The sequence below is a fragment of the Hesperophylax consimilis genome, chromosome 2 (assembly GCF_061612785.1).
Source record: "Hesperophylax consimilis isolate HC1 chromosome 2, BYU_Hcon_1.0, whole genome shotgun sequence".
NCBI lineage: Eukaryota > Metazoa > Arthropoda > Insecta > Trichoptera > Limnephilidae > Hesperophylax > Hesperophylax consimilis.
The window spans coordinates 36099908-36122362 of NC_142837.1; the positions used below are offsets into that span (position 1 = coordinate 36099908).

General features: G+C 32.8%; 1 protein-coding gene across 1 annotated transcript; it reads left to right on the forward strand.

Annotated features, from left to right (window-relative positions):
* Positions 1-15903: 15903 nt before the first annotated feature.
* On the forward strand, positions 15904-21336 carry LOC149425962 (uncharacterized). Its single transcript, XM_089643938.1, has 5 exons — positions 15904-16083; positions 19831-19936; positions 20102-20498; positions 20749-20859; positions 21168-21336. Exons 1-5 carry the CDS (start codon positions 15904-15906, stop codon positions 21334-21336), a joined length of 963 nt encoding a protein of 320 aa, XP_089500064.1.
* Positions 21337-22455: the final 1119 nt, after the last annotated feature.

Sequence of the window (22455 nt, forward strand, 5' to 3'; positions counted from 1 at the left end):
TAAGTTTTCTCCGTATATATATATGTATATATATATATATATATATAGCTTGAGACCTTTCAAGAGTAGTCTTAGAGACAATTAGGTGCGAATTGGAAAAAAAACTGTCCAAAAACCAAACTCTTTCAAAGGAATTATTTTATTATCTTGGTACGTCATTTTTCACTAACATAGTGCTTAAACATATTTATATGTGGACGTGGCCAAAAGTTGGAGCTGAAACGAAATATGTAACACATCGCCAAACAACAATTATAAATACAATATTTTAGTAGTAAAAACATTCTTTTTATTTTTTCCTCCCTTTCGAGAATAATCTGAGCACTGCACATCTCACGCTATTAAAATATACTTCTTATTATTTTTTTTTTTTTTTTAAATTTTTATTTTTTTATTTTTATTATTTATTCATTTCTATTATCTTAAATTCAGTTAACATAATAAGTTCAAGTTGTACCAAAATGTTAATAATCATACCTATTTATTTCAAATTAATCCAATAAAATTTAGTTGCGCATGCCGGGATTTAAGGTCGCGAGCTCCGGATTCGTATCCAAGGATCGTAACCGCTCAACCATCGAGAGCGTCATTCTTTTAATTAAAGCTTAGCTTAAGTAAAATATTAACGCCCATCTGGGTGTAAAGCAAGGTCGATCGTTAAAGGATTTATCGATAATGTCGATATCTTGTCAACGTTCCAGAGCATGACTGCCGATTGCTTAAGTACAAAAAACATCTTCAGTCGAATAAATAAAGAACACTTAGTCGTTATGAACTGTTGTTGATTCGTCGGCAGTCTGCAGTCATGCTCAGGAACGATGACAAGTTGCCGACATTATCGATAAGACTGTTATCGACCGACCATGCTATAGTGGTTGTTCAAATTATTAGAGCCACTTAGCAAAATTGAGTTTATGCTGAAATTAAGACATTTTATTCTTACATATTTTTGTAAACCAAAATAATGAAAAAGGTAACTTTATTTACATACGTAAGGTTCGGGTGCCTAAAACTTTAGTATCACCAATTTGGGAACCATTTATTGGATAACTAACATCCCTGCCATAGGTCATCCCAAATGGTTCGCTACGTTTGATAGTTTGGCAGGGGTATTCGGGTTCTTGGGGTGAGGTAGACTTTTTGACCTCTCCAGCCGGACTCTCTCTCAACCCATCAGCTTGCACCACAGTGGGAGGGATGGATTCATACGTCCGTCTCTTCTGGACACATTGTTCATCAAATTCCTACCCACCCCTCATACCTTTTTCCTTTCTAGAATTTTCTCTCCTTCTTTTCCCTAAAAAATTCCTCCATCCCCAAAGATAACATAGGACCTAAAAGATTTTTTTTCATGGCCTCCTGTGTGGAGCTAATGTCAAACAAGTCATTCTTTGCGGCTAACGGCCTCCATTCTTCTAAGCATGCTTTCTATGCATTTTGACCAGTTTTCTTTTATTTTTTCGCTTCTATGGCAGACATCTATAACTTGTTTCCAAATTCCATTGGTTCTATATTGGGTTGAGGTCTAGGCAAATCGCAATTCCAGTCAAGGAATTTCATTTATCCGTCCTGTAGAAATTTCGTCACAGTTTAAGCTTTGTGGTAAGGTGGCAAGTCATACAGTGGAGTCCCCACCAGGAAACCACTCTTGGGCCTGTGAGAGCATGTTTGTCCTAATTTCAACATAAACTCATTTATAAGTAATCATGTAATTTGTTTTTCACTTAAGACAACTGCTGCCATTAGAGGGAAAAAAATAACAAGTAAATCGCGTTTTATCGGAAATATTAATAAATCACTTCAAACATCTGTAATGTTTTCGCCTTTTCACCATTTTCTTTTATTTTGTTTCAAACAATATAGAATTTTCTTCTCTCTTGGCTATGACCGATGTTTAATTTTTTTTTTTTCTAAGGCTTTGCATATGTGTTCGCAGGGATGGAAAATTCCTCCCCTACAACACATAAGCCTCCATGAAAATTGGACCCTCTTCTTTGATATCTACAGAAAGCTACTTAAAGCTCTCTTGTACTATATATCTTTATAGACATATGTACTTAACTAATTAATACGTTATTTACGATCTTGAACGCAAATATACCCGTATTTATATTGTAATTAAATTCCATCAAACGTTGTGTAATTTTTTTGATTTATGATATAGGATTTTAATTACTTTCATTTTTGTGGTAACCCCCTTGGTTCTGATCGAGGTGTTGAGTTTCACAATTTAATTGGTCTTTCCATTGCAAACCTAGACTTAAATGAATTCTCTGGATGAGCTAACTTTCCTATTGTAATTATTCTGATTCCCTGCACCCTAACAAAATCGTAGTTAAACGCTGATAAAAGATATTATACATGTTTATTTGGACAGGTAATTTAATATAACTCAAATGGTTAATTGTTAGTAAATTTGATTTTGGTGAACTTTTGTGTCTGTGTGGCACCACTCCTTTATGATTCTGCTGCTATAAGGTACATGTAAAGATTGATTTAGTAGGTTAATGTAATTAGTTAATTGCATATTTGACGAACTCGGAATAGCCCATTTGCTGGCATAATTTGGCTCCAATCCTCCATCAAGTAAACGAGATGATCGGGAGTGGACTAGAAATTTGCACAATCCTTTGACACGGCTCCTTGATTGATACCTAAGTTATCGTGTCCCAAGAAGCCTTCCACGTCATCATGTACTGCATTCAAGTTTCCCCCCGGGTCCCGATACCCCCAAATTCCGACACCTCCTTGGACTACAATTTACTTAGGGCGAACCGGTTTCGTCCTACATACAATCATATACTCACGGTTGGTGTGGACTTACGGGTCGTGAATCCTCATTCCACGTTTAAGAGAAGATGCGATAGTGGTCTATTAGACCTAAAATGCAAGCTGTATGCAGGTCCGCATCCTCCAGTAAACAGTACATACGAATAAATATATGTATACATACAGTTTGGGAAAGGCTTATAACTCGCAATACGAGGCTATCTACCTCGCATCCCGAGCTCGGATCTCGCGCCAAGAACTCTGCGAAGCTCTAGGTCTGGTAACCGAATATATACGTACTAATAAGGTGATACTAATAAATACTAGTAAAATAAGATCATATTTGATAGTTTGTTTTGGAGAGCTATCGAACTCCAGGCTTTTGTTTGTTTGGTTTTGACGTTTTTATTTAAGAGAATCGCCATCTCTATTGGATTTGGTTAATGGTCTTGTTATAGGAGCGACCACTGCCTCCTATTGATGAACTGTATTTGTTTTAAATTTTACCTCCAGGGTTCAACATTAATTTTTGTTCATCCTATCCCGTGATTTTCCAATTGTTTCAAGTAGTTGATTGCCACATTAGAGAGTACTCGACCCTCAAATATCTCAGGCAACTGATGGGGTTTTGTATGAGCACCCAATCAATAAAATTCAAATGTTTCGTATAATTATTCAATATAAATCTTCCTAACCCGTGATTTTTCAATTGTCGTTTGTGATTGATAGGTATTTGAGCGCACGCAGCTTCCAGCTGGTTCAGATAACTAATAAAAATCTATGCGACTATCTAATCAATGATATTTAAATGTTTCATGTAATATTTCGATATAAATCTGGCTAACCCGTGATTTTTCAATTGTCGTTTGTGATTGATAAGTATTTGAGAACACGCATCTTCCAGCTGTTTCGGGTAATTAATAAAATCCTTTGTGACTAACTAATTATGGCCAAGGTCGTTTCCAAACTATGCGGTTGACCCAATTCTCCAGTGAGCTCTTTATTTGTAAACAAATAATATAAACATCTCCTGACACACTAACCTAAATGTGAGATTTGTTTATTTTAAAATTCCTTAGAAGTCATTTGTGCCTCTTTACTTTTATTGTGCACTATTTATTAAAATATTTTTAAATCCTTTATTGAAGTTAAGCTATTTATTTCATTTCCCGAATTTAGTAAATTTACTAGAAGTTAGGTGAAAATAATATAAATATATATATATGTACACATATCTCGATTGTCAAAATACGTTAAATAAGATTACATATATTAATAAATAAATATAAGGTATATGATTCTACATGGTCTTGAATATTAATAGATACATATTTTCTTTTTCAATAATATAGATATGTCCTCGGGTAGGTATTAAAAATCGCTACCATTTCGATGTTTCGATTAATAAATAAAATACATATATATAATTACATTACTCATATATATATTCTTTATAGACAATATTTTATTTTATATTTATAAATATATATACAAATATACAATATACATATTAATGTGTAATTCTTTGTTTTGTTGTTTTAATTTAATATTCAATTGATATACTTCCACTTCACAGCCCTTCTGTGTCTCCTGGGACCTGAAAATTATTTATAAAAGGAAAACTCACCCACGTCAAGGTATTTCCGGTCGGGTAGTACACAACAACCTTGATGAAGAAATCCTCCCTAATTAATTGTATTTTTCAACTAATTTCAAAATAAATCTTTTCGACTATTTATTCCTATTTAATTTTTTATTCCCGCTTGAATCGTATAAATTAGCTGATATTTAATTTTTCTTCCGAACGAAATCCTAATTCAGAAAACCCGTTGATTTAATAACACTTTTCTAGTTTAAGCTTTTGAATGATAGCTGTTAAAATACTTTTTTCGAAATGATAGACTGATGATTAAAATTCCGGTTAAAACGACAAACACTTTTAACACTGTCGCTATACGCACGATGGATTTTAATTGAACAATTTATTAATTCTAAATTTCTTTTTATATAAATTGATAAGAAAATTTATTCCAAATTGTGCAAACTTTTAATTTACTCGACTATTAATAAATTAAATTTTTTTCTAACTGTTAATTTTAGAACAAAGATTTAAACGTTTATTATTATCGAATCCTTTTTTTTTGTTTTTGTGTTTCTTTTAACCTAAGATGAAGTATTTATTACTATTATTATTATATTTTAACCAAATTGACGTTAAATTATAATCTATTTTTAAATATCAATACGCGATCACGTTCACTTTAGATTAACGATAACAAACTCTTAAATTTAATTTGAATGTTTTCACTTTGAATGAAATAATTATTTTTAAATTTTTAATTAATTCACAATTCACTTTTTGCACTTCACTTAACACTTTTAAGCACTGAGTTTAAATTATATTTATTTTCACTGTTTAACCAAATTAAACTGATTTAACAAAACTTCACTGGTGGGGTTTTCAGAATTTAGAAACTGAATTTAAGACTTTTTACAAAACTTTCTAAGTCCAGGGACTTGTTCAGAATTTAACACTTAGATTATTTCCCTAGAATTTTACCAATAGACGTAGTACTGCCACGTAACAACTTTTCAAACCCTCGGCGCGACTGCCTCCTGACTGATGAGTTCCATCTTTTATACCCCTCTCAGGTTCCAAAAGACGTATCTGAATTTCCTTTGGTAATCAATTCTATCTTTTACCAACTCGCAAATCCGAACATCCCTCCCATCAATATCGATTGTGGTTCCATAAGATGTTCTGCTTTCCGGCTCAAGGCGGTGTTCAGTTTCCATCTCACAAATCTAAGTCGATAGGGTCCGAATCAGGTAAGTCTGTGTTAATCGCCCAAGCTCCCTTTGTCCTCTGTTCATACAAAAATGTAGTTAGAATCTCATGATTTTGCGTTCCTTTTTTTTCTCAATTCGCGATAGGTCCGTCCTCAATAACATATATACAGATCTCAATTTTATGCATCTCGTGCGAAAATTGTTTAAATCCATGTCGAAATCTTTACTACGCATTTTTGAATTTCGATTTGTTTAAATTCTACTTAATTTTATTGTTACTTATATGAGCTTTTCCATTTCCACTCGTACTTTCTATCTCCATGACGCAGATTTGAGTTTTTCCTTTATCTTTGAATTTTATTTTTATCCGCGACGTTTTCTTGCACAAATTCAAGAAAACGTTAAATATAGTTTTCCACACTTCCATGGGAGATATACCTAATTAGACTCTGGGATATCTGTCATTTTTATTGCCTGACCCAATCTCCGCCCAATTTTCTATCTTTCTCATACCAGGATTCACATAAAACATATGCATTGACATCTGTTTATGTTTAAAATTTTGGTACTAGACTCGTAAATCTAGTTTAATTTCAAACCTATTAATTTTAATCTCTTTTGTCTAATCTAAATACTTCCATAAGGTCCACGTTAAAGTTAATCGCTTTTCTAATCGTTTATTACCTTAACGTAAATAAAAATCATGTTCGGATTTTGATTGTTTATCCTTCAAAATATACATGAGACCGCCAACCTTTTATCTTGTTTCGATCCCTCCGTAATATTGGGTAACTCTAATATATATCTAACCTAATAATTATGTAAAATGTCTACTTTTCCTGAATCTAATCTATCGCTATTATGTTTAGTTTTACTGTCTTCTTCTGCTACTCGATTTTCACGTCCCTAGAACCTTCGTAGCAGTCCAAAATCTCTGTATTATCCTTCCATTCGGTCGCCGCACTTTTCTAAAATGTCTATTTTTTTTGCGAGATTTTCATTCAAAATTGATTTACCAATATGTCCGTTTCATCTTAAATTGATAACGATTAATTTCCATTGTTTCCAAAACTCTCACCTCTCTTTAGTACGATTTTTATCGAACATGACACCCTCCTCCTATCATAAATAATTGTACTACAGTTGAAAATCCTGCCAGTGATTTTCCTTTGCTTTTCCCGTCCTTTTTTTATACTATCACGTTTATAATTTTTTTCATTGCATTTTTGTGTGTGCGCTTTACAACTTGTAAGACTTCCAAGCACCCGATTTCAATGGTTCGATACCCCATAAACGTCTCAGTTATTGTAAACATTTCCAGGAGTTTGTCACCTTGAAAGTCGATGTTGACCCTAAAGTGCGTTCACCTCTAATTTCTGTGGGAAAGAAGAAGCCATTAATTATCTTTTTTAATGTCGGGTCCAAGGTTCAATCCTTTGTCTTTCGTAGACACACCCCCCTTCGTTCACTGATTGGTTACTCAAAATTTTATAGCTCTTTGTTCAGATCTATTGGTTGACAAAATTCAATTTTTATTTATAGGCCTGGGAAAGGGGAAGTACCAGTCGTCCTAGACGATTTTACGACCTCTCTGCTTTCGTCCCGGAACCTAGATTTAATTTCAACTATTACAGGTGTCTACTGCAAGCAAGCTGGATCAATTCTTTCTCCGCCAGATGTCGTTAGCATGTCCGTTTTCATAAATAATTTGCATATTTTTTTGCAGCTATGGTTTATCTGTTTTTTTTCACTGTGATTTAAAGCCTTTCATCACACATCATACCTACTATTAAAATAAGGGTAAATAAAATCATAAGTAATAACAATAAAAATTCTCAATGTGGCGTAACTACAGTTTGATAATGGCCTTAGAAGCCGAAATAGCTGTCAAAAATACAAAAAAAACTAAAATATTTGCAGAAATTAAGAAAAGCGTTATTAAATTTGATTTAATTGAAATAAAAAAATTATGTTTCAAAATTTTCACAGTGGCTTTAATAATTTGATCACCCTCTGTCCTTTTTTAAAGTGGCACTGATTCAGGGGTACTGTTTCCAATTGTCCACAGCCAGTGGGACTATTGAATCCCCAATTGGGGTATTATGTTGTGAGACTGAAAAGAGTGCGTAAGGGAAAGAAAATGAGAAGTGGAATGTTAAGAATAATTTTTTTTATTGAATTACTTACACAATTACAAATTTTTGTTTAATACATATAAGAAATTAGACGGTGAAAAATTAGTTTTTGCTAATTTATTAAGAATCTTTATTGGTGTTTTTTTCGCATTTCGTCGTTACATATTTTCAAGTAAAATGCAGGTGCATGAACACATGTTCAAATTTGTTAGGAAATTAGTTTTAAAGTTTATCAGGAAACGGCCTGCAATACCATTTTTAACAGGATTACCAATATTTTTAAAAGTTTCTTAATAAATAAACAATATTCATTTTTCTCCGTGCAGGTTACATAATATGTACCAAAAAAGATATTTAGATACAAATATGAAAAAAAAACACGTGTTCCAATTTATTAGTAATTCACTAAAAGTTTATCGGGAAAGGTCCGCAATCCCGTTTTTAATGGGATTACCAATAATTTGATGATATTATTAATAAATTAGTAATACTAATTTTTCTCCGTGTATGTTACATAATATTTTCCAAAAAAATTAAATAAAAATTATATACAAATATAAAAAAAAGATGATATATAAAACTTTAAACAAAATCAGGTAATGGTGAAGATCGCACGATGTGTAGACTCTTTCAAGAATCAATAGGATTACCCGTTTGAATGTCTCCTCGCTGACGCAAAATATACATATATTTGCAAGATATTTGGTTCAGGAGCAATGCACTCCTCCACACCGGGAGACCCAGCAGCTTGGTCCTACAACAGGCAGGAAAAGAGAATAAGCTATGATGACGTTGTCTAAGATAGACATCACGCGTTCCAAAATAGTTCTCAACATAGCCTCGCAGCAGTCTGAACAAGTGGATGGCGGTACACGCCACTCTCCTGAGCTACAAGGAGTGAAGTCCTAGCATGCACAGAATACATTTCGTCGGATGTAGACACAAATAGTGGCCGCACTCCCTCATGTAGAGAAACGTAAGAAACTATTTTCGAACCCTCTCAAGTATGGTGAAGAAGTACCTGGCTATTCAGATCTTGCAACCATACACGGCTAAAGCCATTTTGAATTAATTGTAGGCTTTCACGATGGCGATTCTGAAAGTTAATTCTAAAAATTAATTAAAATAAATGATGTAACTAAACAAAAATAAGCACATCAGGATTTGAACCCGCGACCTCTGAATTCGTATTCGAGGATCCCGCTAGACCACGGAGGTGGTATATTTACCAAATAGCGTCATAACAAATAGACTTGTAATTAAGTATCATAAGAATTTATTCCCAAATTAGAGAATCTTGTCTAAAATATAATAATATATATATATATTTTTTTAATTCCTTTATTTTTCCCAATTTTTACATTAATTACATACAATATTATATAAATCAATACGAATAATGAGAATCCACTAAGGCGCAGCCTGTGCGTGGGTAATATATTTAAGTTATTATATTATTGTACCTAGAAATAAACAAACTGTGGGCATATAAAACAAAAACAAGATTACATTTGGTCTAAGCGGTTTGTATAAAAAGTGTTTACAATAGTATATAGTGAAGTTATAAGTGTTTAGTGTAATATATGGTGAATATTTTATGAGAAACATAAATTGAAATAAATTAAATAAAAAAATTTCAACTGCTGTATCGAAAAGCCATAATTTTAACTCTTTTAAATATTTAGGAAATTTAGTAATCACTTGAATTATATTTCGGTAACAAATTGAAAGTACGAGGTCCAATGAAACTGCAGTGTGTTTGCATTTGTTTTGTGTTCGTTTGGGGAGTATAAAATAAATTATTATTTCTAATGTTGATTCTGTTTTCATTTATTTCGATTTTTTTTGTTTTTAAAGATGTATTTCATAGTTTGCAAAATAAATAGTTTACGGAGACAGAATAGTTTAGATTCTTTGTATAACTCATCTGTTGAAAATGTTCTTTTCCGATTATACATAATTTTGATGATATAATTTGAATGAAATTTTTACCATAATTTTTGGAAGAGTTGAAAACCTCGTCAAATTCATCGAAGGTACACTCCCCGAACTTCTTTATTCTATGTCTTGAACGAATTAACAAGGACACTATTAAACAATCGACAAACAATAAAATACCAATAACGTAAGAAAAATCGTCATATGTTGAAATTTATTTGTTCATCTTATTACCTGTTCACAGTCAAAGAAAAAGGTGCTAAGTATTATACAGCTATTGGAGATAAATACAAAAAGGACCAGATTTATTTCAATTTGAGTATTTGGCCATTACGTTGCCTGCAGTGCCCTTGAGGTGATTTTCACGGCCCTATCAAATATTATCATTATTACGTTGCTAATGTCCTATTATTTGACAGATTTGAAAGTAGATATTTTTAGTAAACTAACGCGCATTGTAATTGGGCTTATTTTAATTAGCAACTCGTATGGAATTATAATAGATTCACTGTTCTTTTGCGAAAAATTGATCGTGAAGAAACAATTAATGATTTTAGTGAAATTTTAAAAAAAATAGTTTATGTGTAAAAAATGTTTGCAACATATGAAATGTTGATTACGTAAAAAGAAAAAAAATGTATAAAACAAAAAGATTTATTATTATTGATGTTAAAACAAAGTGATACTACAGGGTTTTCCAATAAAAGGTGTTATTTTGAATAGCCCGCTATTTCGGTAGGTGTTACTTTTAAAGCTGTCATTTTTTGACAAGTAGAAACTACGCCATTAATAAAAATGGAACGATACACGCTTCAATAACGCATTGAAATTATTAAAATTTACTTGAGTGAATCAAATGCAAATCATCTTGAGTGATGAGGCCCATTTCCACCTCGGTGGCTTCGTCAACAAGCAAAATTGTCGCATCTGGGCCTCGGAAAACCCAAGAGTTATTGTTGAAAAGCCTCTCAACGTTTGACTGTTTGGTGCGGTTTATGGTCCGGCGGAGTCATTGGACCTTACTTTTTCGAAAATGAGGCTGGAGCAACAATTACGGTGAATGGATTGCGCTATCGAGAGATGATTAATGATTTTTAATGGCCAAAATTGGATAATATTGATCTGGACAACGTTTACTTTCAACAAAACGGCGCTACGTGCCACACAAGCAACGAAACAATTAATCTTTTACGATTGAATATCAAAATAACACCTCTTATTGGAAAACCCTGTATATATTGTAAACAAATGTTTAAGATACCAATATAATGTAGATCTTAGTGTTATTTTCGATTCCAAATTTTTGTTTTCTCTTTTGTTTTTTGTTTTCATAACAATACAGTTACAAATAAATGATTAAAAATGCTTGACATCATTCTTCGTAATGGCAGACTTTAAAAACATTTCAACATTAAAAATCTTATATTCTTCTTTAGTTTGAAGTCAAGTCGAATATAACTCTTCTACCTGATTCCCCCACTTTAAAGCCCACTCCGTTTCCATTTAAAAAAATCAGCATAAACTTCTAAGATATATTAACTATAAACTTGGTATACCGACATAAAATATGAACTACTATCACTTGATGAAAGTATTACAATGATTAAAACTGACAGAAGACTTATTTTCGGCATGAAATTTCTTTTGAAAATTATTAATGGCATTATAGACAGCCCTGATTTAACTGGAACTACTTGATCGACAATATATATCAATATAATAATAATCAATATCAGGATTGAGTAGTTTTGATATTCGCATGTACCAAGAATGCCTGCATTTGGCGATACTTTTGCAGAAATAATAGTTGATGTGTTCAACTTCATGGAATATAGTTACAAGAAGGCTATAATAACATATCTAAATAATAATTAATGTTAGCATAATACTATTCAGAAAAAATTGAGAAGATGCGTGGGTTCCATATAATTTAAATTAAAAAATTACTTCATGATTACTGTTTCACTAAATTATTGTGTATTTTTATAGATGTTAGATAGAAAAACGGATCGGTATTTGAATATGCAAATAATGTTTCTACTGAAGCGTAAACATTTTAATTTTAATAGCAGATACCCGGTTAGCAGACGATCCAGATTTAAAATCCAGGACTTGGAAATAAGCTTTGCGTCGCGTGTTTTTCGAATCCAGATCTACAGATCTAGATCCAGCTTCTCTTTGCTGTCTTATTCGTTGCTTTTCCCACCTTTGCCTGGGAAGATCCATTGCACGACTTTTCCCCAAAATCACACTAGGAATTGTAATAAGCTATGTGTCGTGTGTTTTTTTAAACCAGATCTATAGATCTAGATCCAGATTGTCTTTGCTGACTTGCTTGCTTCTTGGTTGCTTTTCCCACCTTTGCCTGGGAAGATCCACTGCACGTCTTTTCCCCAAAATCACACTAGGAATTGTAATTTTCAGTGTAATTCGATCTTGAAACATTCATACACGACGAAGCAAATCTCATTCAAGCAGCTACCCTCAAATCACTGAATCGATTATGTATATAAGCATTAATGCCATCCATGTAGATTTGAATGGAAACAAATGTCAACACTATCTTAATACCGTTTAGCTCAAAGATATTAGAAGAACGAGATATGCTATGTTGTCCGCCGGACCGTAGTCGGAGTACTACCTAATTAGGGTACTTTGAATACTATCGAGACGTGTACGCACAGAAATCTGTTCTATGTATTAGTGCGGACACCTTAGCGTAAGCGAAGGTGTGCAGTAGTATTGGTGAACAAAACCGGCGACACTGGGCAAAACAATTCCACACAGTATGAACTGCTCATAGCACATCTCGTTCTTCTAATATCTTTGGTTTAGCTATATACCCTTCAAGGCGAAGCACTACTTAGTAAATCGAAATCATCTGTTTTTGGTTCGAAAACTTGATCACTTAGAAATATTTTAGATATTTTAATTAAATACTGCAAGTAGAATACGCCTTGTCATTAAGAATAAATTTGTATCAGTCTTTCTATAAGCTCAGAAAAATAAAGTATCAGGCCAGTATTAACCCATTTCGGTTATGTATTTATTGTATAATGTTGAAAATTAAGTTATTTAGTTTTTTATTGTTTTTTTAATTTTTGTACCTGAACTTAAATTAAAACACTCTTTTTGGCAATGTTCTTTTCTTGCATCAATCAAAACAGACGGCTTAAGCAAGAATTTAAACCTTTTCACAATCTACGAAGGAATGTTATTGTTAGCAGCCCGATTCCAAATGTTACACGACGTGGTGCGTCGCCTTAAGCACGTTTAGCTTGCGCTCTGACTTTCTTACACTTGCCTTGTATATTGCCAAATGTTACACGACGTGGTGCATCGCCTTAAGCACGTTTAGCATGCGCTCTAACTTTCTTACACTTGCCTTGTATATTGCCAAATGTTACACGACGTGGTGCATCGCCTTAAGCACGTTTAGCATGCGCTCTAACTTTCTTACACTTGCCTTGTATATTGCCAAATGTTACACGACGTGGTGCATCGCCTTAAGCCCGTTTAGCATGCGCTCTGCCTTTCTTACATTCGTCTTGTACATCGCCAACCCATTTGATCGACATAAATATTTAACAATGGTGACACAATTTTGAAAATGGACTTTTTGATTACAAAACACGCACAAATCGCATTTCTTGTGTTCTTCTTTATTTTATGCCTCGAACGTATTCCCTCGTTTAACATCCAGATTTGGTGGCCGTAGTAAGTGAGTAAATAAAAAATATAATATTTTTATGGATTTATATGTTTGAAATCATAATATACCGTTGGTCCTTAAATTCGGCCCTGCCCCCATAACAATAACCGTTAGCATATTAGTAATAACGGCAACCGTTACAGAAGTGTTCCGACACCTAGTTCGGCTCCATCCTTGTTTCCTCAACTCACTATCAAAGTGCTTATTACAAACTAACTATTCGACCTCTCCCCGGAACCGACCAAACTACTCGTACTTCGCGGCTGTACAACTAGTAGGGATTATTGTCATTGTTAGAGATGACCAATTCTCTGCATTTTAAAGGATTTAATAAGGATTGTTCTGATTGCTGTTCCGATTGATATTTTGATATTCTGTTTACAACGTAATAAGGTAAGAAATAAACCATTATTTGATTGATTGCATATTATGTTAAAAAGTTTGTATTAAACCAGTAATTTATTAGATTATTTGTCGCCTACCGGTTATGCTTGTGTATACTTTCAAATGTTTTGATAGATTCACGTACAGAGAATACGATGAATTATTATTAAAAGTTGTTTAAATTATAAGTTGAGTTTTTCTTTTAGAGAAATAAATTTCGGAAACGGCTGCACAGGGCTGATCCTTTGGGAAGATTTGTTTAAGCTTTTTATATGTCGTATGAATACATTTGTCTTTCCGAACGAAGCTATTTATGAACGTGTTTTCATAGGGTTTATCATATATGTCTACGATTTATGCTCAGCGAAAATAAGTTTTAAATATTTCAATAGATTTGTGCTTTTATACACCACGCACAATTACACCACTGCAGTAATTAAACAGTGTAGTAATTGCAATCTAAAAAAACATTTTATACATACTTCGAAATAGTTAAAATAATTTGCCAAAATAACTTGTAAAGTGACAAGTTATGTTTTTATAGTAATAGGGAAAGGTAATATTATGTTTGTTGTTTGTGTGAATCATGAATTTGCGAATAATGATCTTTTACATACCTCTGTCACATTATAAAATGCGGTGACAATTTTATTCAAATTATAAACGTCCGTGCATGTAAAAATCTTACTAATTGAAAAGTAAAATAGAAAATGACATAAAAAAATTAATGGAAAAATACATAAGATATACGTATACATTGATTATCCAAAGAAAGAAGGTTGTTTATCAGTTGTATAAACTTGAAATAATAATCATTTCTCATCTAATTTCGGAATTTTTCTAAGGGATTTTAAATGTTGTATATATTTCTTCACTTTAAAGATGACGTAAAAACAAATAACATTATAGAAACAAGATAAAATTACTTTTTAGGTTTTAGAATTTGAAATATAAAATATTTTTGACCAAAAAGGCCGCAAAATTTCAGAGAAAACTAAATTCAAATGCCCAGTCTTTTTATTTAAGGAGTTTGCAAGAAAGCTGTCACTTCATTTTTTTAACTCGTTCATACAAATAAAAAAATATAATGATCTGAAATATTTGATCCACTTTGGCACAATATAAGCGTTGATTTTATTTAAATTTGTAATATACGTTATTATAAATAACATTCCTGGAAAATAAAACAACTTTATTTGCACCATCTCTTTTATAAATGTGATTTAAACAATAGGTTGTGGTCAGTAGTAGAGGTCCCGAAAATCAAAAAAAAAAATCTACCCCTACTTCAACTTTTCCCCCTAGGGTCATATCCTCCCCGTAAATGCTTTAGCTAAGCCATTGGAGAGCATGACATTTAAGAAAGTTACTCTAAAATCAATGCGCAGTAAGGCTGCTTAGTATATAAGCAACGTAAGCGCGCTCTGACAACTCGGGCGCCATCTCAGCACAGGTTCTCCTAGTGAGGGGTTCACGTAACATACGATATCACCCATACACAGTTTTACCTATATCAACCTATTTTCTCTATTTTTTTAACCCTTTTTCTGTACTGCAATATAAACCACTGTAATCATTTGTAACATTTGTATTCAAGAATAGACATAAATAAATAAATCTGACAAGTCCAGGTCAAGTAAGGAAGTGAATTTCGTTGCCTATCTTTGTGTCAGTTTGAATGAATTGCCATTTAAGCAAGTAGATCATTGGAGGGGACCCACCCTTTCCCGACGGCTGTGTGAGGAAACTGATTGTTTAACCTCCTTAGACGCACACGTCAGGACTCTAATTTTGTAAAAAGAAGCTACATTTATATTAAAATGAATCTAGACCCTCCAATGTCCCTGCATGCATGATTGTTAGTACGAAATAATGTATGCATACTTACATTAATAGTAACACAAAATAAGAACACATATGAAATGTGTTCGCCTGGTGGTTTGGCATCTAAAATTAAATAATAAATAAGGAGCACAAATTTTATAAGTGGAAGTATGATTGAAACATAAAAATATACAAGCCGCGTATCGAGGGCAGTTTACCCCACTATCACGGGGCGGTCCCGGCAAGAATGAGCGTGGCAAGCGGCCTGGCCACAACGATAAGTAGATTATTTAAGCAAGTAGATCAGTAGAATTATTACATACCTATTTGAACTTTCCAGCTAATCCAACCATGACGATGTTGCAACTTTACCTGGTGTGCCTGACCCTCGCCTTCGGAGTGACGTCACTTTCGATGCCTGGCGCCAGCATCTACCACACGGCGCCAGAAGATATCATTAACCACCACGTGGCGCTGGAGAGGCACAAGAGGTACCTGTTATACCCTGATGGAGATCCAGCTAGGGTTCAGGTATGGACTAATATTATTGGCGAAATGATGGATTGAATTAAAAATAATACAATTAATGATTAACAAAATATAATCCTGCATTGTTCAATTTGACTCCCAAAATGTTAACAGTTTTTGAATTCTACAATATTTTTAGCAGGTATTTCGTTACATGGTTATTTTTTAGAGGAAAATTCTTTGAAAGTGTGGAAAATATTCTGAGCAACTTAAAGAGAACAGGGCAGAACTCAAATATCTTTTTTCTTTGACCTGGTCTTCTGTCATATTGTCTTATTGCCGAGGTAATATCCTCTGAACTCATTTTGAGATTAGCATTTTTATTAGTTTTATGGCAGTCATTTTGGGATGGTTATCAGTCTTCTCCTCAATTCCTGTTATGTAAATGGCTTGCATAGAACAGTCACCAAGGTTCAAATGTTCTATGCAAGCCAGTCTAGTTTCCAGATACTTAATAGTTTTACTTTTATTTGCCAAATAAGTTTTTAACCTCTCAACTTCTCCTTTAACCTTATTCATGGAGTCTAAGCGTGTAATAATTATTGACCAATATATTCGGTTGTTTTTTAATCAATATTTTCAAGTATTTGAGGTTTTTGTTTTCTCTACTTTTAAATCTACGTAAGACGCAAATTTTGAAAAAACGTTTCTTTTAGGTTAAAGTCTTCAGGTGCAGTATTCATTTTGTTTTTGGACCTTTAATTGTGTTTAGATTATCTTGCTGTTGAGAGTCAATTTTTTTACTCGAACTCATAGTCACCCTGGCATTAGATTGTTTGTTCAGCAGAAACAATACAATGAGCTAGCGCATTCTGTTTCTCCTGCGAGCAAGCAAGCCGAAGCAAGCTGTATGGTTAGTGTTGGAAAGATTAAGATAAGATAGTACATATATGTCACCTGTCGAGTCTGCGACGGGTAAAACATGCTTTTTGAAAAACAGCGTCATCTGTTGGACGAAAAAGCAATAAGCGCTATTTTTTTCTCCATCTTCATAGACAGACTGAGCCAAAGCAAGGCGTGGTGGGGTACATCTAGTGGAATAGTAACAGAACTTTAGAGTAAATTTCACGAAACTTGGAAATTAACTTTACGATTTGACGAATGTTAAAATTCTGTAAAACATCCGGCCCTTAAATCAAGTTTCATTTGTTGAACTCCATTTTAATTTTCAACTTTTTAAAATATTTAATAAATTTTTTATTTTTATTATAACACAGATTAAAAAAAATATAAAAATATGTTAGAATACACATCAAAACGATACAAACTATTCACCAGTCTTTGCCAGGATATCTATGAATTTTATACAAATAGATTTATGTACCGTACTATCTATTATTTATTATTTCTCATTAAATATCTACTTTATTAATATTATATAAAACTATTTGTATTATGCATTTTACACTCTTTATAAAAACTTGATACAGTAGCACCCTTTGTAGTTTTGTAATATATTATGGTCCATGGTAAATGTTTGTAGTGCCCTCTTTCCCATCATGCCCTAAGCACGTCCTTTTTTAGTGGCAAATCCAGCCTATAAAAAGTTAAAATTACTACCACAGTAACATAATATTGAATTTCAGACATATTGAGAGTATTTATGAGACAATTAGTCAACCAACATTTAAACCAGCGAGCGAACGAAGCGAAGCCAGTTTATTGAAGTAAAGATTTCTAACCTGAGATGTATAAAAATGTGGGTACATATTTACTATAGCCACTGAAAGTTACGAGTTTGAAAGGCACTAAAGCTATGTTTTCTCCCATTTGTGGAATGCAGCCTTTATCCAAGGAGGATTCTTTCACCTCCACAAGGAAACCCAGGGAAATCACAGCCTGTCAGGTCAGGACGCGCAGCGCCATCTAGTCACATTTCTCAACATTATTTCGTTGTGAGTGATCATGATGGAAGATTTCGGCCAAAATCCGAAATTTTTTAACATACATTATTAACAAATGCAAAATCGCTTTTTCAAACACGCTTCCTAGGCGCGTTTATTTAATAATCACAAAGTTACCAATTTTATAATAAATTACTATCCCTTATTTTAACCGTTGTGTGCGTGTCTTCAAACGGAAACATTTTATATGGACGGAAATCGCTATTATAATTAAACCAGCAATCAGATTTTTCCAAACCTAGATAACAGCCTCTCCGGATGCATTAATAACTGAGGTGGTAGATCATATTTTCTTGTCAACTGGCTTCGACTCGCTTGCTTCTTTATACCTACTGCTTTTCGGTTAAATATTTTAAATCAAATTTATCTGAAATACAACACGACTGAAACTAATTACTTACGTTTTTTGTTATTTTTTTTTTTTTTAAATTTAATTATCACAGTATTCTAATTAACCTGAATGTAAAACGATAGACTGGTTCATAATATTAGAATATTATTTGGGTGAGTTCACGAAATCTTCAGGAGATTCTAATATCGGTACACAGAGGTCGCAATATAAACATCTCACTACAAAATAATAATAACATATGTTTTTCTAGAAAATCTCAGGTATAAAAAAATCAAGCAAGATGTTTTTGTTTATGTATAAATGTAATTTATATAAAAGTATTTAAATTTTACACTAAAAAATATTAATTATTGATTTGAATGAGAGTTGGACATTGCTCCGTTCCTAATCATCTTATAACCCGCTTGTTTGATTCCTCAGATTGTTCATTCCGTGGTCTGGAAAGTGGAAAATTTTGTTATCACATTTTTTTGGTTGGCCCTCTCTTAACTAATGTTTAATGTTTTTTATCAACACTTCTTCTTCATCTAAACTCTACTTCAATAATTTATATAATTATGAAATTTGCCCATTTAAATAAAATGAATATGTAAATTTACCTTCCCTCTCTTCATAATTTGAAATGATTGACCAGAACACCCCTGAAGAGTGAAAGCCAGAAAAATTGATATAGTCCCGAATAAATAGCATTTTAATTTAGTTCAGCGCCAATAAGTCGGCATTTATTGAAATTTAATTTTAACCTAACCTAACCAACCTCACTAGGTGTAACCTGTTCTGAGGTGGGTGCATTATAATTATTTAATACATAATATTTTAATCAATTCTTCAAAAATTTAGCATTATGGCAAAATTGATGCCATCGACTACAATATTTTACATTTATCTATCCATCTTTTGTATCTTAAATACATACAATGGGCTTTTTGTTTTTGACAATCACTTTCGTTTTTTATACTTATGTCTTTTGTTATAATTTTCGTTATAACTCTTCATATTGTTAATGAAACTGATTTGTCACAATAATTGTACTAAATACCTTATAAAATGTGTCATTAGTACCTACTGGATAAAAATAACTCTATTTGTTTAGTAAAAAAAGTTTAAAAAATATTCTACATTAAATTTAATGACGACATCTTGTCACACAGCTTCTGCTCTTCTTTGTGTTAAAATTATATTTAAAAATCGATAGAACTGATGACTCTGAATGATGAGTGTGACCCAACCCAATATATAATGATTTTAAAGCTCCTTCAATACTGTTTTTAATCCTAGCTATCCTAAACTATTAGGGTTTCTAGAAAAAACACTGGGTATTTAAAGTATTACATGCATATTTTCTAACTTTGACCTTTTGATTGAAAGTTTGGCATTAAAATATTATCAGTATATTGATATCATTGCATTGTTATCTAAAATTTTCCCCTGAGAATAACACAATGTTTTATGTGAAATTTTGTTTTCGTGACAATTTATTTTTTATTTTTTCAGTTTATCATCGGTCTTGGACTACCCCTCGATCTTGCTGATCAATCAGTAACAATTGGTTATGTCATCAAGTTGCTGTACCACGTCCCACAAGAGGCTTCGGACTATGGTAAACATGCTCATGATTCAGCATCCGACGCTGTCAGAAAACGTAGAAGTGTGCAAACGAATCATATAAGATTCAATGATACTGTAAAAAAAGAAAATAACGGAGAAAAGGCTGAAAGAAAAAATTATTATCCTGAGAATGAATTTAACTCCGCATCAAATTCAGACATCGAGAGGCTTAAAATGGAGGAACTAAGAAATAATAATTCTGTGTCGGATATGATTAATAAAGATAACGTAGAAGTAAAAAACAACGAAGAAAAAGATTACGATATAATTTTTTTAAATAATAAAGCAAGGGATGAAGAAAATACCAATATTAATAATATAATTAAAGAAAGGGGAAAGGGAAGCAATTCAGTGGACAATCATAAAGATGGGTTCAAAAGAGACGTTATTTACTCGGAGGGAGGAATAATCCGCGCAGATGAGGAGGATGAGCCATATAAACGATATTTAATGGAAGTCAAAAGCAGGGAAAAGGAGAGAAAAGAAAAATTAACAAAGCTCCCCAAAACAACACGGTGGAATATTTATAAAATCTTAGAGAGCATGATAGAGCAGTGAGTACACACGTTTTATCGTTATTGTTTAAACTAAAACAACCATGGTAATTAAAGCTATAATTTTGGTTGCGTATATCATAATAAAGCAACATTAAAGAAAATGGTGAAATACTATGAAAATATTTAATGCTTTTTAAAAAAGGTACCTTAATCTTTACATTTTTTAATGTATTCTGAACTATTCCTGAATAGGGGTTTTTGCGTGATATTTTAATGTTAAAACTCTCATATTTATAATTTTTTCTAGTAATGGGTTGAGTGGGAGAGCTTGCGTATTGAGGGCTATTTGTGAAGCCGCTGACACCCCTTTCACACACCAGAACGGACTCCTTGGAGAACTAATGCACATCATATTAACGTAAGTACATTTACAAGTGCTTCAATCATTGGCATTGCAAGCCATTTGTAGTCATCCCTAGAAAGCGAATCTGTTTCCCTCCTGTTTCTTTAAACATCGAATGCGGTGTGAAGTGTAGGCCTCCAAACACTCCTTTATTCCGTAAACTTATAATGTGATTATATTATTATGTATAACAAGGATGAGCTCTTCAAACACTTTGATAGAAATATCAATCGAAACAGCCTTTTTTTCTCCGAATACAAGTAATCTTTGCTATAAGATTCTGTGAGTTGGCATAGCATTAATATGTTGTGTATTTGACATAGGCCTTCGACGAGCCAGGACGGCCTATCCTGCCACTCTGACAACGAGTACCACGCGGCGGAGAAGTTGGGCGGCGATGAGAGGAGCGACTGCGAGCGCCTGTTCCCGGAGTGCGAGGAGTCTCTGCTGGAGATGTTCTCTGAAGTGGGCATTGCCTCCATGTTCGGATGATTCATACTGACATACTTATCCGAGTTGACCAAAAGACACTTATATTTTAAAACAATATTATACAAGTAGCAATGCTCCCGAAAACACGGCGTGTACCTCTAAACCTGCATATTTATTTCTTCGATGGTTTTATACTTGAAGATCGGTTATTCCGAATTGCAAACGTTTTTATGTAAATAGTAATAATAGTAAAAAAATCAAACGAAATACAAAAAAACTTATTTTTATAATATTAATTTTGTAAGTCATATATTTACGTCGCGAAAGTAAGAAGTTTCTTTGTTCCATGTTTGGGACGTTAACAAATTTATTTCTTAACCCTTCAAGCCTCTAAAGGACATTACTTGCCATAGCCATGATATTCCACGAAAGGTTCTTAAGATTTGACCGGTTTCCAGTTTGTCTGAAATATTTATACATATGGATAAAATTTTCAAAATGTATGTTTAAAAATTGGCGGGACGTTTTCATTGACAGTTGAAAGCTTAAAATTATTATTTATATTTTTTTATTGTGTAAGCGGCATAAAAAGTGAAATGCTTTATTTAAATAATATAATTTGCTTACTAATTCCTCACACACGAGGAATGTGTTTTTTAACTATCAAATTCTTTCAAAATTATGGTCGTTTTTGGTCAATATATTTCCGAATGTTTTTTTGTTGACATTCATGTTTGATATTAACATTTTATTATTTAAACATCAACGTTTATTTCAAATAGAAATATCTCACAGATAATATTATCTTGTGATTAAAATGATATTTGTTATTACGACAACTTCAAAATAAGAAATATCTACACATTTAAAATACCTCGGAAGCATTCCGAAATTCCATGAATAATTCAACCGTCACGAAACGTCACACGTCTTTGTAGGTAAACATATTAAAAAGGCTGAAGGATTCGAATTAATGTACAAATCTCTATAACCCGTTCTCCACGACTAACTGAATCTAGAATTACTAACAGATGCCCCTTGGATATGCACAAGAAGATTTTTTATAACCTTGCTAAGTAACTAAAACTTACGATAAACAAAGATTGCAAGGCTGATGTAAGCGTAATTTGTAAGATTAAGAAAGCGACGCTTAAATGGTTTGGGCATGTAGAGCGAATG

What these genes read in the sequence shown, in the direction of transcription:
- LOC149425962 (XM_089643938.1), top strand. Translation starts at nt 15,904, where the DNA reads ATGACGATGTTGCAACTTTACCTGGTGTGCCTGACCCTCGCCTTCGGA. An exon ending in GAGATCCAGCTAGGGTTCAG is followed by an intron (nt 16,084 to 19,830) that starts GTATGGACTAAT and finishes TTATTTTTTCAG; the next exon opens with TTTATCATCGGTCTTGGACT. An exon ending in ACAAGAGGCTTCGGACTATG is followed by an intron (nt 19,937 to 20,101) that starts GTAAACATGCTC and finishes CATCAAATTCAG; the next exon opens with ACATCGAGAGGCTTAAAATG.